The sequence below is a fragment of the Cryptomeria japonica genome, chromosome 10 (genome assembly GCF_030272615.1).
Source record: "Cryptomeria japonica chromosome 10, Sugi_1.0, whole genome shotgun sequence".
Lineage (NCBI taxonomy): Eukaryota > Viridiplantae > Streptophyta > Pinopsida > Cupressales > Cupressaceae > Cryptomeria > Cryptomeria japonica.
Window position 1 is genome coordinate 541937517 of NC_081414.1, and position 12489 is coordinate 541950005.

The 12489-nt window shown below is 37.0% G+C and overlaps 1 protein-coding gene across 1 annotated transcript in view; it reads left to right on the forward strand.

Annotated features, from left to right (window-relative positions):
* Positions 1-3908: 3908 nt before the first annotated feature.
* LOC131060776 (uncharacterized) overlaps positions 3909-12489 on the forward strand; it is a 191640-nt gene continuing 183059 nt past the window's right edge. Inside the window, exon 1 of the mRNA XM_057994166.2 lies at positions 3909-4672. Within this exon, the coding sequence (XP_057850149.1) occupies positions 4591-4672 (82 nt within the window). The 5' untranslated portion in view covers positions 3909-4590. The remainder of the gene's footprint in view (positions 4673-12489) is intronic.

Below are 12489 nucleotides of genomic sequence, written 5' to 3' on the forward strand. Positions count from 1 at the left end.
TTGTAGAGGTGATTGTAGGGGTGTGAAGAGAGTGAGATGTGAGGTGAGGAGTGTAGATGTATGATGCAAAGCTTATTAGTAAGGTTTGGTAAAGAGCAACATAAGAGTTGTGTTTGAATGATATGCAAGCTGTGTTGAGACTGTGATAGAGAATTGAGACAGAGTGTTGGCATATGAGATCAAAGTTGCGTGTGTTAATGTTGGTCACTTGATGCAAAGTTCAAGGACAACTTCATGATCGGGAGATCCGTCTTTTCATATCATTTTCTATATCTTGCCCCAAGTGCAATTAGCTTTAGGTTTTGCGAGTCCTCTTTGTATCTTGTCCCATGAGCAATTAGCTTCGGTGTGCAAGTTTGGTGTAGTGAGCTCTCTTTTGTAATCATTTCTATTCATAGTAGATATATTCTTGTGGGTTGAGTCCCACTATGGTTTTTCCTTGTTTGGGATTTTCACATATAAATCTTGGTGTTCATGTGTTGATATGCATTATTGGTTAATTGTATATATGCTACAATAATTTATTTGCTTACACTGATTCATCCCCCCTCTCAGTCTTGCCTTGGGTTCAACAATAAGTACAAATATAAGATTTTTTTTTGTATATTTATAGTCATATTTGCATTCATTTGTATTAATCATAAATGCACTTTATATATTTTTCAAGGGTATTGTCATCAAACTTTCTAATATTTTATGGAGTTTGTATGCAATCAAAAAATTCTTATTGTATTAATCATAAATGCACTTTATATATTTTTCAAGGGTATTGTCATCAAACTTTCTAATATTTTGTGGAGTTTGTATGCAATCAAAAAATTCTTAAAGTTCAATCTCTTTGCAACAAGCCCTTAAAGCCTATAACACCACTTCTCTATATAACACAAGTTTAAGATAAGTTGTAGAGGGTAAAGACTTTGTAAAGACACCATTGTAACAAGACATCATCATGCCAAAAGAGGCATAATTGCACACAAAGATGACCCAAATATTTGATGCTAACTATTGATCCAATGAAATTTTATCTAAAACCAAAATAAAATGGCATTGACATTCACAAATGAATGAACTTATTGAACCACATCCTCTCATTTCCTATTCTATGAATAACTTCTTTTCTCTCTTCCTTTTCAAATCTACAAATTTTATTCAATATTTTATTATGCTTTACATTTATGTTTAGATTGTGAGAAAATGAAATACAAAGATCAATCTATTCTTTTTTCTTTCGAGTGATTTTAGCTTGGTAATATCGAAGGAGACAAAACACTTAATTTATTGCAAAATCATGTGACAAATGCAAAGGTAACAAGAGTTGTGTTGCATCTTAGTTCTTATTGAATGGGTACTTTTTAAATAAGTCTGAAGTAGATTAAGCACACCTTTAGCATTTAAAATGGACATGATAATAAAATATTGCCAACAATGAAATACTAGACTTTGAAGTTTGGTGACTTGGATTAGTGCATGTCGACCCTTTAGAAAATAAAAAGTAGATTTTTTTTTGAAATGTACTTGAGTTGTCAACATCGACATTTGGAAAGACCTATTCGAGTGACATTCTAAACGTAAACTTTGTTAATATTTCATATGAAAACATATTCAAATAAAATACATATGTATATACAATACTTTTGTGAGAACACAAGGTCAATCAAATTCTTATAGATGTATATGTAAATGTAGCTACATGATATCTTATGACTATGAATATTTATGTTCATATAAAATTTTCTTCAAACATAATACATGTGTATATATAATATTACATTTGCAAGAATATGAGTTCAATTGGATGCCTATACATATGTAAATATGGTATCTATTAGAGGATTATGTGATACCATATGATTTGCTAACACATTTCTTCCATTGCCCTTATTCTCGTGATTGAAGCTAACTTATAGTAGAAAAGCCATGAACTTTATGAAGCACTAACCATTTCTACTTTCCTACTTCAATAGTTGCTATATATTTTGCTGGGAAGATGATGCTATATGAAAAAAAAAGAAGAGCATGAGGTTCTTGGACTTCAAGTGACATCTAGGTATACTCCAAACAACTCTTATTGCCAAATAAGTTGTTGACTTTAAAGTTAACATTATGTCATTTTTAACAATTAGGTTTAAAATATGTTTGACAAAGAAAATTATCCCCAAGACAAAAAAATGATGTAAAAAACTAATTAGAACACATACAAAGAATTAAATCTTAGGGTAGTCCCTCCTAGAAGTAATCATGTCAAATATAGTAGGAAAAACTAAACCTAAAGCACAACAAACATTGTTGGCCAATAGAGACAAAAAAATTATTCACAATTAGTTACCAACAAGGCAACTAATGTATTAAAGAGCACACAAAAGGACGTCAAGAGAAGTAAATATTCACTCACATTAAATTTTCTCTCCATGAACTTTTGCACATGATTTATAATAAAAACAAATGTAAAGAACAAATCAATACCTAGAGCCAAGTGCACAAGATCAATCATCAAATTCTTTCCCAAATTTAATGTACTGATGTCTCTTGTCTATTCTCCACATGTAAAGTATCCCAACACTCCAAAACGTCTATACACAAGTGTGATAATAGAAGTAGTCAAGCCTAAGATTTCACCAAATTTATGATTATGATAAAGGGGAACCAAAATAAAAATCAAATTGATTTTTAATGCAAATTCGATGGATTGGTACAATTATTATTTCAAACTAGGAATTAAAAACTTAACTCTTATCTAATACCTTATTGTCATATGCAAAGTCATCCCAACTAAAATTACTACTTGAAAAAATGGTGCACAAACCCTAAATATTTTGTTATACACCACAAGCAAAAACGACATTACAATGAAAACATGACAAAACTTAGAATTCATTCATAACTAACTTGTATGTGTTAATTATTGGCATGAATAAGGTTGAATAAGGTTTTGTACCTAACTAATTCATTAGTGGGGTCCTATTCACATGTCAAGTTAGCTTAGGTCCCAGTGAATCTTTAATGTTTTAGTTGTCAATTAGATTGCATCTTATCTTTTGACATTTAATTTTTGACTCTTAGGTCATTTAATATTTGTTATGTTAACTTGTTTCATGTTATAGGATTAAGACACATATCATCATCTTGTCTAATCCTATCTTTCACCTTGCCTTTAAAAGCAAGACCATTGTATACTTTGTATCATAGATCATAGATCAAAATTTCACATCTCATGGATCTTAATATCAAGCAAATTCATTTCTTGCATACTCTCTTGTGGAAGGTTATCTTTGTTTTTGTAGGTAATCTTGGGGTGTTGAGCTAATCTGGAACTCTTACATCACTCTTCTTTGCAAATGTAGAGCCATGAATAATATTTTTATTTGTTATTTCAAACAAGGTGGACAAATGGTTTATAGTTTGCACTACCTAGCTCAAACAATTTTGTGAGACTAAGAGATATCCTACTATGAGAAAAATGTCTATAGTATAAGTAAGATATATAACCACTACATGTACATCATACAAATTATCACACGCGATGTCTACTATTACACCTATCATTTTGTTGTTTCTATTTTTGAAGAATAATACTCATTCACCATCATATCATTAATAAGGTCGAGATCATATCCCAACGAATTCGACCAAATGATTACTCCTCAATCTTTGACTCTTATGAAAAAAATTTTCAACCTAAAAACTACATTCCCATATAAAATTGCTAAAACTCTTAAAAATTGAAAATTGATATACATTATGTAAAGACCATCGCTGAACCGATGTACTTGCAGACTTCCTATTTTTACCTAACTGCCTTGCAAGTCTAGACATCCATAAAAAATAAAAATATACAAAATGAAGGACGATTGCAATAGTAACCGGCTGTCGGCAAGAACTAATAATCCTTAATTTGGTCTGGAGCTTTTAACGACCACTTTTGAAAAGAAGGAAAGTGGGGGAGTCCAGTGTCGGGTGCCCCGCCTTTAGGCAACAATCCAGTAAATCCTATGAACTTTTTACGTGTACACCGTACGCTTCCATCTCCACGTCACGACACACCGCAAGAAAGTTTGTTAGCCTGCAGAAATTAAAAAAAAAGTTCTGACACAAAAGACCATCCGGTGTGCTTTTGGCCTGTGTAATTTCAATGGATTTCAAAAATTCCTTGCAGATTTGCTCTAGTGGATTCCTCTGCTACATCGGCGATGCAATGCTGCGCTGATTCGGCTGTGATCTTCAAAGTAGCGCCTCGGAATGCTTATATTTTCGCCTTTTTGCTCTGTAAACATACTGCAATACAAGTTTTTGAAGACTTTGTTAAAGATTTGTCATCAGCAGCTCATTAGTGTCGTCACGCGGCCGGCATGATATCTCTTGGTGTATAATCTTTGGTTTTGGATTCAATTTTGTCCTATCTTATGCCACATTTATCTGGATTATGTGCTTGTGAAATCGAGGATTTGGTAGGAGAGAAGAAATCCTGCAGGAGGAAGAAATCCTGCAAGATGATGCTCTAAATTTGGGTGGATATTGGATATTGTTATTCTGCTTACAATTCTTTCGATCTTTTAACGGCGTTATGAAGTTCAAGTGAGAGGGAGATCGGTAATGGCGGCAGAGCGGGCGTCGTTTGAGACAGCGAGGCAGATTTCCCACGAATTGGAAGGCAAAGGTGCCGGCTGCCACTCGGGTATGAAATCTTTGAACTTATAGACCTGTTTTTCCTTTTTTACTTTTTTTTTTGGGCTGTCTTTATACTGTAATTCTTGGTTTTTAGGAATTTTTTGATTCAAGTGTTCAAATGTAGCAATGCTAGTGGGCAGAGGAAAATGAGTTTTTGATTCTAGTTTATTTCTATGAATGTAGCATCCTAGATTCTTAATTCTCTCTTTCATTAAACAAAATAAAAATAAAAAGTACTGCGTACGCTAACGGCAAGGCAATAATTGTTTCAATCTGTATATATATATATAAGCATAGTAACATCTTTGATCCGGCATGGTTACCATGAATCTTGAGTTTAGGGACAGGTCCATACCAGGGCCCACATCTCCTGATGTTTGTGTTTTTATGTAATGCAGTGATACCCTTATCCAGATACTTCCATACTCTACTTCAGAGTGGCCTCCAATTGCTGTAATCACTGGAAACTCTGGGTGTTCTTGGACATACACGTACCTGCACCCATATCTCCTGGTGATTATAATTAAATTTAAGATAGCCATACCCTTATCCATATGCTCTCCTATGCTATTTTGAAATGGTCTATTGCCATACCCATATTTTATGCCTTCTCGTAACTATGATGTGTCTGAATTACATTAGGAACATTAAAGCACGGCCTAAAACCTTATCCCTAAGGAATCTGGGCTCTAATGCTCATCTGCATGAAGATCTGAATGAAGAGTACGTCCAGTCAAAGTTTAGAAAGCTCCTCTCTGGATTTACTTCCTATCAATGGGGACTAATAGCTTCTTGATCAATGGCAAGGTCCTCCCCTTTTTGTTTTCCACAGAATGTACACAATCACAAATTCCTTGCAACCGTGGACATATCCCTAAATTATAATGGTTAATAATATGAACTGAACTCCATTCTTCTTACCTCTTCGTGATCTGTACAGAAAGGATAGATTGCAATTTGAGCTTAATAGGCGCTTTCATTTAGTTTGTGTTTTATAATATTTATTTTCTGGACTTTTGGATTTTAAATATTTCTGATGACTACATTCACATAGTTGTTTTGCTCGAAAGGAATTCAGGATTGGATTGAGACCAATGATGCTGGAAAGAAAAATTGAGGAAACATGTTATGGCAATGAAAATGCGATGAGGTACAAGGTTGGGGGAGGTTGGATAGAAGAAACAGCCTCACAATGGTTGTACATATGCTTATGTGATGCAAATTTTGGAGACCTAAGACAACCCTTTTGTCACATTATGCATCCCCATGATTGCCTTAAATGAAAATAATTGTGAAAACATTGCTTAATTCAATCCCATTATGTCATTATGAGTGTTTCTGTAGTTTTTGGTATGGGGGTGCAGGGATGGAAATAGTTTTTTCCAGATTTTGGGGATGGTAGGGTGATGGTGGGAGTATGGCTAATAAAGAGAAAATGTGTGTGTGTGATTTCAGCACAGCATCACATGCTGGTTTTGGCCACAGACTTGGCATTGTCCAACACCCCTACGCACACAGTGCTCATGTGCAACATTGTTCATATGCATATATGCAACCACCAGCAACATCTTTCGCCACGACACATGCACGTGCTTAGTCAGTCCGTACACTTGCAACATGTGGGGATATCTACACCACAAGAAATGCCTGCCACCATACACACATAACACCTATCAGCATCCACACCATAGGAAACAACACCATTTGGATTTGGCACTTGGCACCATATGTGCGCAACACATGGTGGCATTTTGGGCCATAGGAAACAACATTTGGGTTTGCCACTTGGCAATGTCCTGTCCACACATTTCACATGACCATATGCATTGGACACATGTTAACATAGACATGGTTCCTATTTTCTAGCCTAGTTATAATTCATGTATAAATGCCTACATTGTACAAGTTGTATAGTTAGAAAGGAAATAGAAGATTCACATCTTAACCCTTTTAAAATATTTTCTCTATTCATTCTTGAATAGAAGTGGCATATTTGCTAGAAGCCTTCCGTGCATTGAAAGTGTATTTGGTTTGCTGTTCTGTTTTTCCATTTGCATATTCTGTCATCTTGTTTATTATTAGCTAGTAGATAGGATTGCTCCCCTAGACTGCTTTGGGTCTAGATCATTGGTATTAGAATAGAACTATTTATGATACCAGTACAAATGTTTACACAACAGTAGAAGGGTGCATATACATTCGGTTCAACTTTTGAGAGTTAAAATGAATGTGGAAAGCAAAGTAAAATGATTCCAGACAATGTGTTGAATGCACACCTAAGGTTTTGGAGATTTTTAAAAGAATGATTCATCCTGCCTTGGAAATGTAGTGCCAAGAACTCTTTAGACAATTCAGCGAATTCATGTGTCAACTTGGACCAACACCACAACACCCTGGACAACATGTTTCTGCACAATTTCAAAATCTTTTTAGAGTTCAAGTAAATTTAGATATTCCTAAGTTTGAAGGTAAAATTGATGCCACAACATTGGATGTTTGGATTTGACAAATTTGAGGCATACTTCTTTGTTAACAAGTTCATTGACATAAAGAAGATTTCCTTTGTAGAGCTGAAAATGTCCATTTTAGTGTTCCACTAGTGGCAAACAGTCATCACACAACCGAGTAGGGACTGCTATCCTATTCAAGCTTCGAACACCTTTGCTAGTTCTCTATAGGAGGAATTTTACCCCCTCAGACATTATGAGGACGAGCTTATGAAGTTCTATGGTTGTGCCAATGTAATGAGCAATTGCTAGAAGACTGCACCAATGAGTACCATGACTACTCTATGCGCTTTCACGAGAACATTCCGAAGCAAAAGTAAGTGCTAAAGTACATTAGTGGATTGCCACCTTATATTCACACTAAAATGGTGTTCTTGACTTTAGACATGTTGGGTTAAACATTTTGCAATGCTTTCAAGAGCCAAGCCAATGTCAAACTTTAGCAAAAGTTTTCCTCATGCAAGAGCAAACTCACATAATACATTGGCTGCAAGCCTTTCATGCAAACTTTGAATTCTGTAATATTCCCCTTAATTTTTTTTGATTTTACAATGAGATTTACAAAGCAAACGTAGTAACCTGTTAAGGTTAGAGAAATAATCTAGAATAACTGGAAGGGAACCCTTCAACCTTTTGTTCACCGAGAGCCCAATCTGGGAGGGTGAGAGCATACGGTGTTCCGGGGATCGTTAGCACCAAAACCCAACTGAAAAATTACAATGCACGAGCGGCAAGCCAGCCCCTTCTGCTTATACAGCAGGATAGAAACTAAACTTCTTGGCGGTAAACCAGCCAAGGAAAACAACAAGAAATTGAACGCAATCACTCTACCACTTATGCAGCGGGAGGACTTATACATAAAAACAATCACTCTACCGCATATTTCAGCGGGAGGACAATATCGCTCAACCACTTATTCAGTGGGAGGACAAAAATAAAGATTACTATCAACTCCACCGCTTAATAAGCGGGAGGACATTATTACAAACTAAGACAGGCGGCATGGCCAGCCTCTTCCACTTATGCAGTGGGCAAGCAACACTTTAGAAATGGTTAGTAGTACTACTCCTTGACCTTACAGTATAGAAATAGAGAGATAGAATAGAGAAGTAATGCTGTCCAATGCTGATAAATATCTCCAAACAATTACTAACTCCCAAAAGACCCTTCAACATGTTATTATGAAATTCTAGGATCAATAACATGCAGACCAGCAGCTTCAAGAAACTATGAAATGCTCACAACTCTCTCCAAACTCACCCAAATCACCCCAAAACACTTCCAAACTGCTAATATATCAGAAATGATCAAGCACAAGCAGAAAAGTAACCTCTATAAATCCAAAACACCACAACTTGCTTCCAAAAGCTCACCCAAAGAATGGCGCCTAGGCTGGGAAGTTCGATATGCAAAATAAAATTGAATACTCAAAGTTCAGAGCCTGAAAACTTATAGAAGCCATCACTTGGGACATAGAAAACCAAAGAGCCAATACCTAAAATGATAGAATTGCTTGGCCGAGAGGTATGAGCAAAAATTGGTTTCAGCAACTCTGCGACCAGCAGTAAGAAAACACTCCAAAATCACACAAGAACACTCCACAATCTGCAAAACACTCTCTAACAGCACTGGAAATACAAGAACATAGCTAGGTACTATCTCCCAAGTACGAAACTGAGACTTAGCTAGGAAGCCACACTTCGAAGCTCAGATTTCAATTGCTAAACCGATAGCATAACGATGCAATTTCACAAGATGCCAAATGAGAGGCCAAGCACCTGTATTTATAGATTTTTCCTTCTGAAATTCAAATGTAATTGCTCCCAAATTTGCTCAAATCTCATTTCATTTCATTTCGCTATCACATGGTGTCCAATTTACATTTCATTTCATAACCAAAGTGGGCACCCAAATTGTATTTAATCAATACTTAGACAAGTTCAAACTTGCCTAAGTCCTCAAACAATAACTTAAGGCATTCTTCAAATTTCCATGCCTAACTTAGGAAAATAACAATATAGATGGCAGATAAATATTTTCCCCTAAGTTGCCCACAATACAAATAATTAGTAATAAAAATAATTAAATATTAAACCTTAGGATAAGGAATTAATATTTAATTAAATAACTTATAACTCCAATACTGATCAATACCAAAGTCAAGGATGAAGTTGTGCGATGAAGACCACTGAATTGTGTTGAGTCAGGACCCTGTCCGAGACTGCTAAAAATAGAAATGCTCAACACAGCCACTTACTAAAAATAGTAAGTCAAGAAATACTGCTCCGAAAAACATGATCTTTGCATCTAGAGAAAGAACTTGGAAAGCTCAGTAGAACTGCATCATCCAAACAACCAAACCCTAACTTACTAAAAATAGTAAGTTCCGACTTCACCAAAGAATCAAATGCATGTTATGTCACCCTAGACTTCATGGAAAACCCAGAAGGAAACCATAAGTGGAACTGAAGAATTCCCTCCTTACAAACCCTAAAAGCTCGTGTAGAACTCCACAAAAAATGGAAACCCTAATTCTCCTTTCCAAATAGCCTATGGGTTTCCGGAATAGGCCAATGGACCACTGAATGCACATCACCGAGAAGAGGATATTATAGTCCGCCCTCCCCAAAATTGTTTGTCCTCAAGCAACTGTAAGGCTAGATGCAGTAAAATTTCTTCATTTTCCCATGTAGCATCCTCAGCAAGCAAATTCTTCCACTTGATCAAGTACTCCTTGATCACCCTTTTCCTCAAAGAACGCTCTCTGATATGAAGGATAGCTTCAGGAATTAAGACTAACTCTCCCTCCTAATCAAGTGGAGGTAACTCAGCTGAAGCAACAACATTATGCCCAAGAGCCTTCTTAAGGCGAGACACATGAAATACATTATGAATCCTGCTGCTCGCCGGGAGTTCCAACTCATATGCCACTTCTCCAATCGTCTTGTTGACTCTGAAGGGCCCATAAAATCGTGGTTTCAATTTCTCAACTCCACTTTTCTTGAGAGTAGATTGTCTGTAGGGTTGGAGCCTCAAATAAACCATGTCGCCCACCTCAAAGGTGCGCTCAACCCGCTGTTGATCAACATACAACTTTTGCTGATTTTGTGCATGCTGGAGATTGTCCCTCAAGGACCTCAAAATATCTTGACTCTGTTGCATCATATCCTTCGCCTGAGGGGTTCTGCTATCACCAAATATCAAGTCAACAAAGCTAGGAGCTTCATAACCATATAGTGCCATGAATGGTGACATCCAGATGGACATGTGATAGGAGGAGTTGTAGCAATACTCCCCTATGTGAAGCCATGTCACCCATGCATTCTGCTACTCCGAGACGTAGTTTCTGAGATATCCTTCCAACCACTTATTCACTATCTCGGTTTGCTCATCAGTTTGTGGGTGATAACTTGTGCTTGGAGTGAGCACAGTACCACATAATCTGAAAATCTCTTGCCAAAAAGCACTTAGGAACTTGCTGTCCCTATCACTCACAATGTTCTTTGGCAATCCATATAACCTGAACACCTCCCGAAAGAACACCTCAGCAACTTGAGCTGCTGTAAATGAACCGGTGATGGCGATAAAGTGAGCAAACTTAGTTAGTCTATCCACCACCACATATATACAATCCTTCCCCTGAGCTCGTGGCAACCCAGTGATGAAGTCCATGGATACACTTTCCCATTTTTGACTGGGAATGGGCAAGGGTTGTAATAAACCAGCTGGTAGAGTGTGCTTATCTTTGTTTCTCTGACATGTATGACACTCCTTAATGTACCTCAAGACATCATTTTTCAGCCCTTTCCAGGAAAATCTCTCTCAGATCTGCCTGTAAGTCTTGAAGTAACCTTGGTGACCAGCAAGGTGAATGTCATGGAAAGTCTTCAAAATCTTCTCCTTAAACTTAGATTCAGCCACAATAAAGATCCTTCCCTTGTATAGAATCAACCCCTCAACCAATTTGTACTTTTCATCATGAAAAGTACCCTCTACAATGCTGGTTGCAAACTGATTTTTGGCATAATCAGCAAGCAACAACTCCCTCCAATTAGCAGTAAGCTGTAATATTCCCACAATTTTTTTTTTTGATTTTTAAAGCGATATCACAACCACCCCAATCACCCGTTAGGGTTAGAATAATGAAATCCAAACAATTGAAAGGAACCCTACACCTTTTGATCATCGAGAGCCCAGACTGGGAGGGTGAGAGCATACGGTAGCAGCAGATCGTTAGTGATAATCTGCTGAAATGCTGAATACAATAATGGGCGGCGAGCCAGCCCCTTTTGCTTATCCAGCGGGAAAGCAAGGAACTTGGCGGTAAACCAACCAAGAGAATAGTACTCCAAACAGAAATCACTCTACCACAATATTTCAGCGGGAGGACTGAACACACCAAACAAGCTCAACTCGACCACTTATGCAGCGGGAGGATTATTACAACAAATATCACTCAACCGCTTATGCAGTGGGAGGATTGAGTTACAAAATATTATATATAGGCGGCAAGCCAGCCTCTTCCACTTTTCAGCGGGATATGGAGAATACAATCCAGAAATGGTTAGTAGTACTACTACTTAACCTTACAATAGAGAGGAAAGATAGAGTAGAAGTATAATGCTGATCACATGAGATAACTATCATCAAACTAACTCAATACCAACTTCCTAAAATCTGATATAAAAGACAACAGGCTGTAAATGCATAACCAACAACACATAAACTCACTAAAATGCTCCCAACTCTCTTCAAACTCACTCCACACACCCCACAACACACCCAAACTGACACTAGACACCAAGCGACTAAGAACACACTGAAAAAGAGCTACCAAACACCTCAAAACACCTTGCACGCATCCCAAAGCACTCCCAAAACCCACGCCTAAGCTAGAAAAGTTCGATTTGCATTATAAAATCTAAGACTCCGAATAAGGGGCTGCAAACTTACAACATATATCGCCAATAGCATAGAAATGGTTCGAGCTAGTACCCAGAATGATAAGTCGCTCAGGCAGGGAGGTATGATCGAAACTTTGCTTCAGCCACAGGGGAACAACAAATCTGGAAAATTACAGCAGCAAACCAACTCTCCAAAACCACACACGCAATCCACTAGAACACCACGCAATCCACACAAACGAACCTTAGCTAGGAGTGATGTCTCACACTCGAAACTGCAATGAATAATCTAGGAGGTTTTCACCCTCGAAGAAGTTTGGAATCATTTCGACAGCATAACATTATAATTTCTTTGGATGATGAAATGAGAGGCCAAGCACTTGTATAAATAAGTTTCCAAGACTGAAAATCAA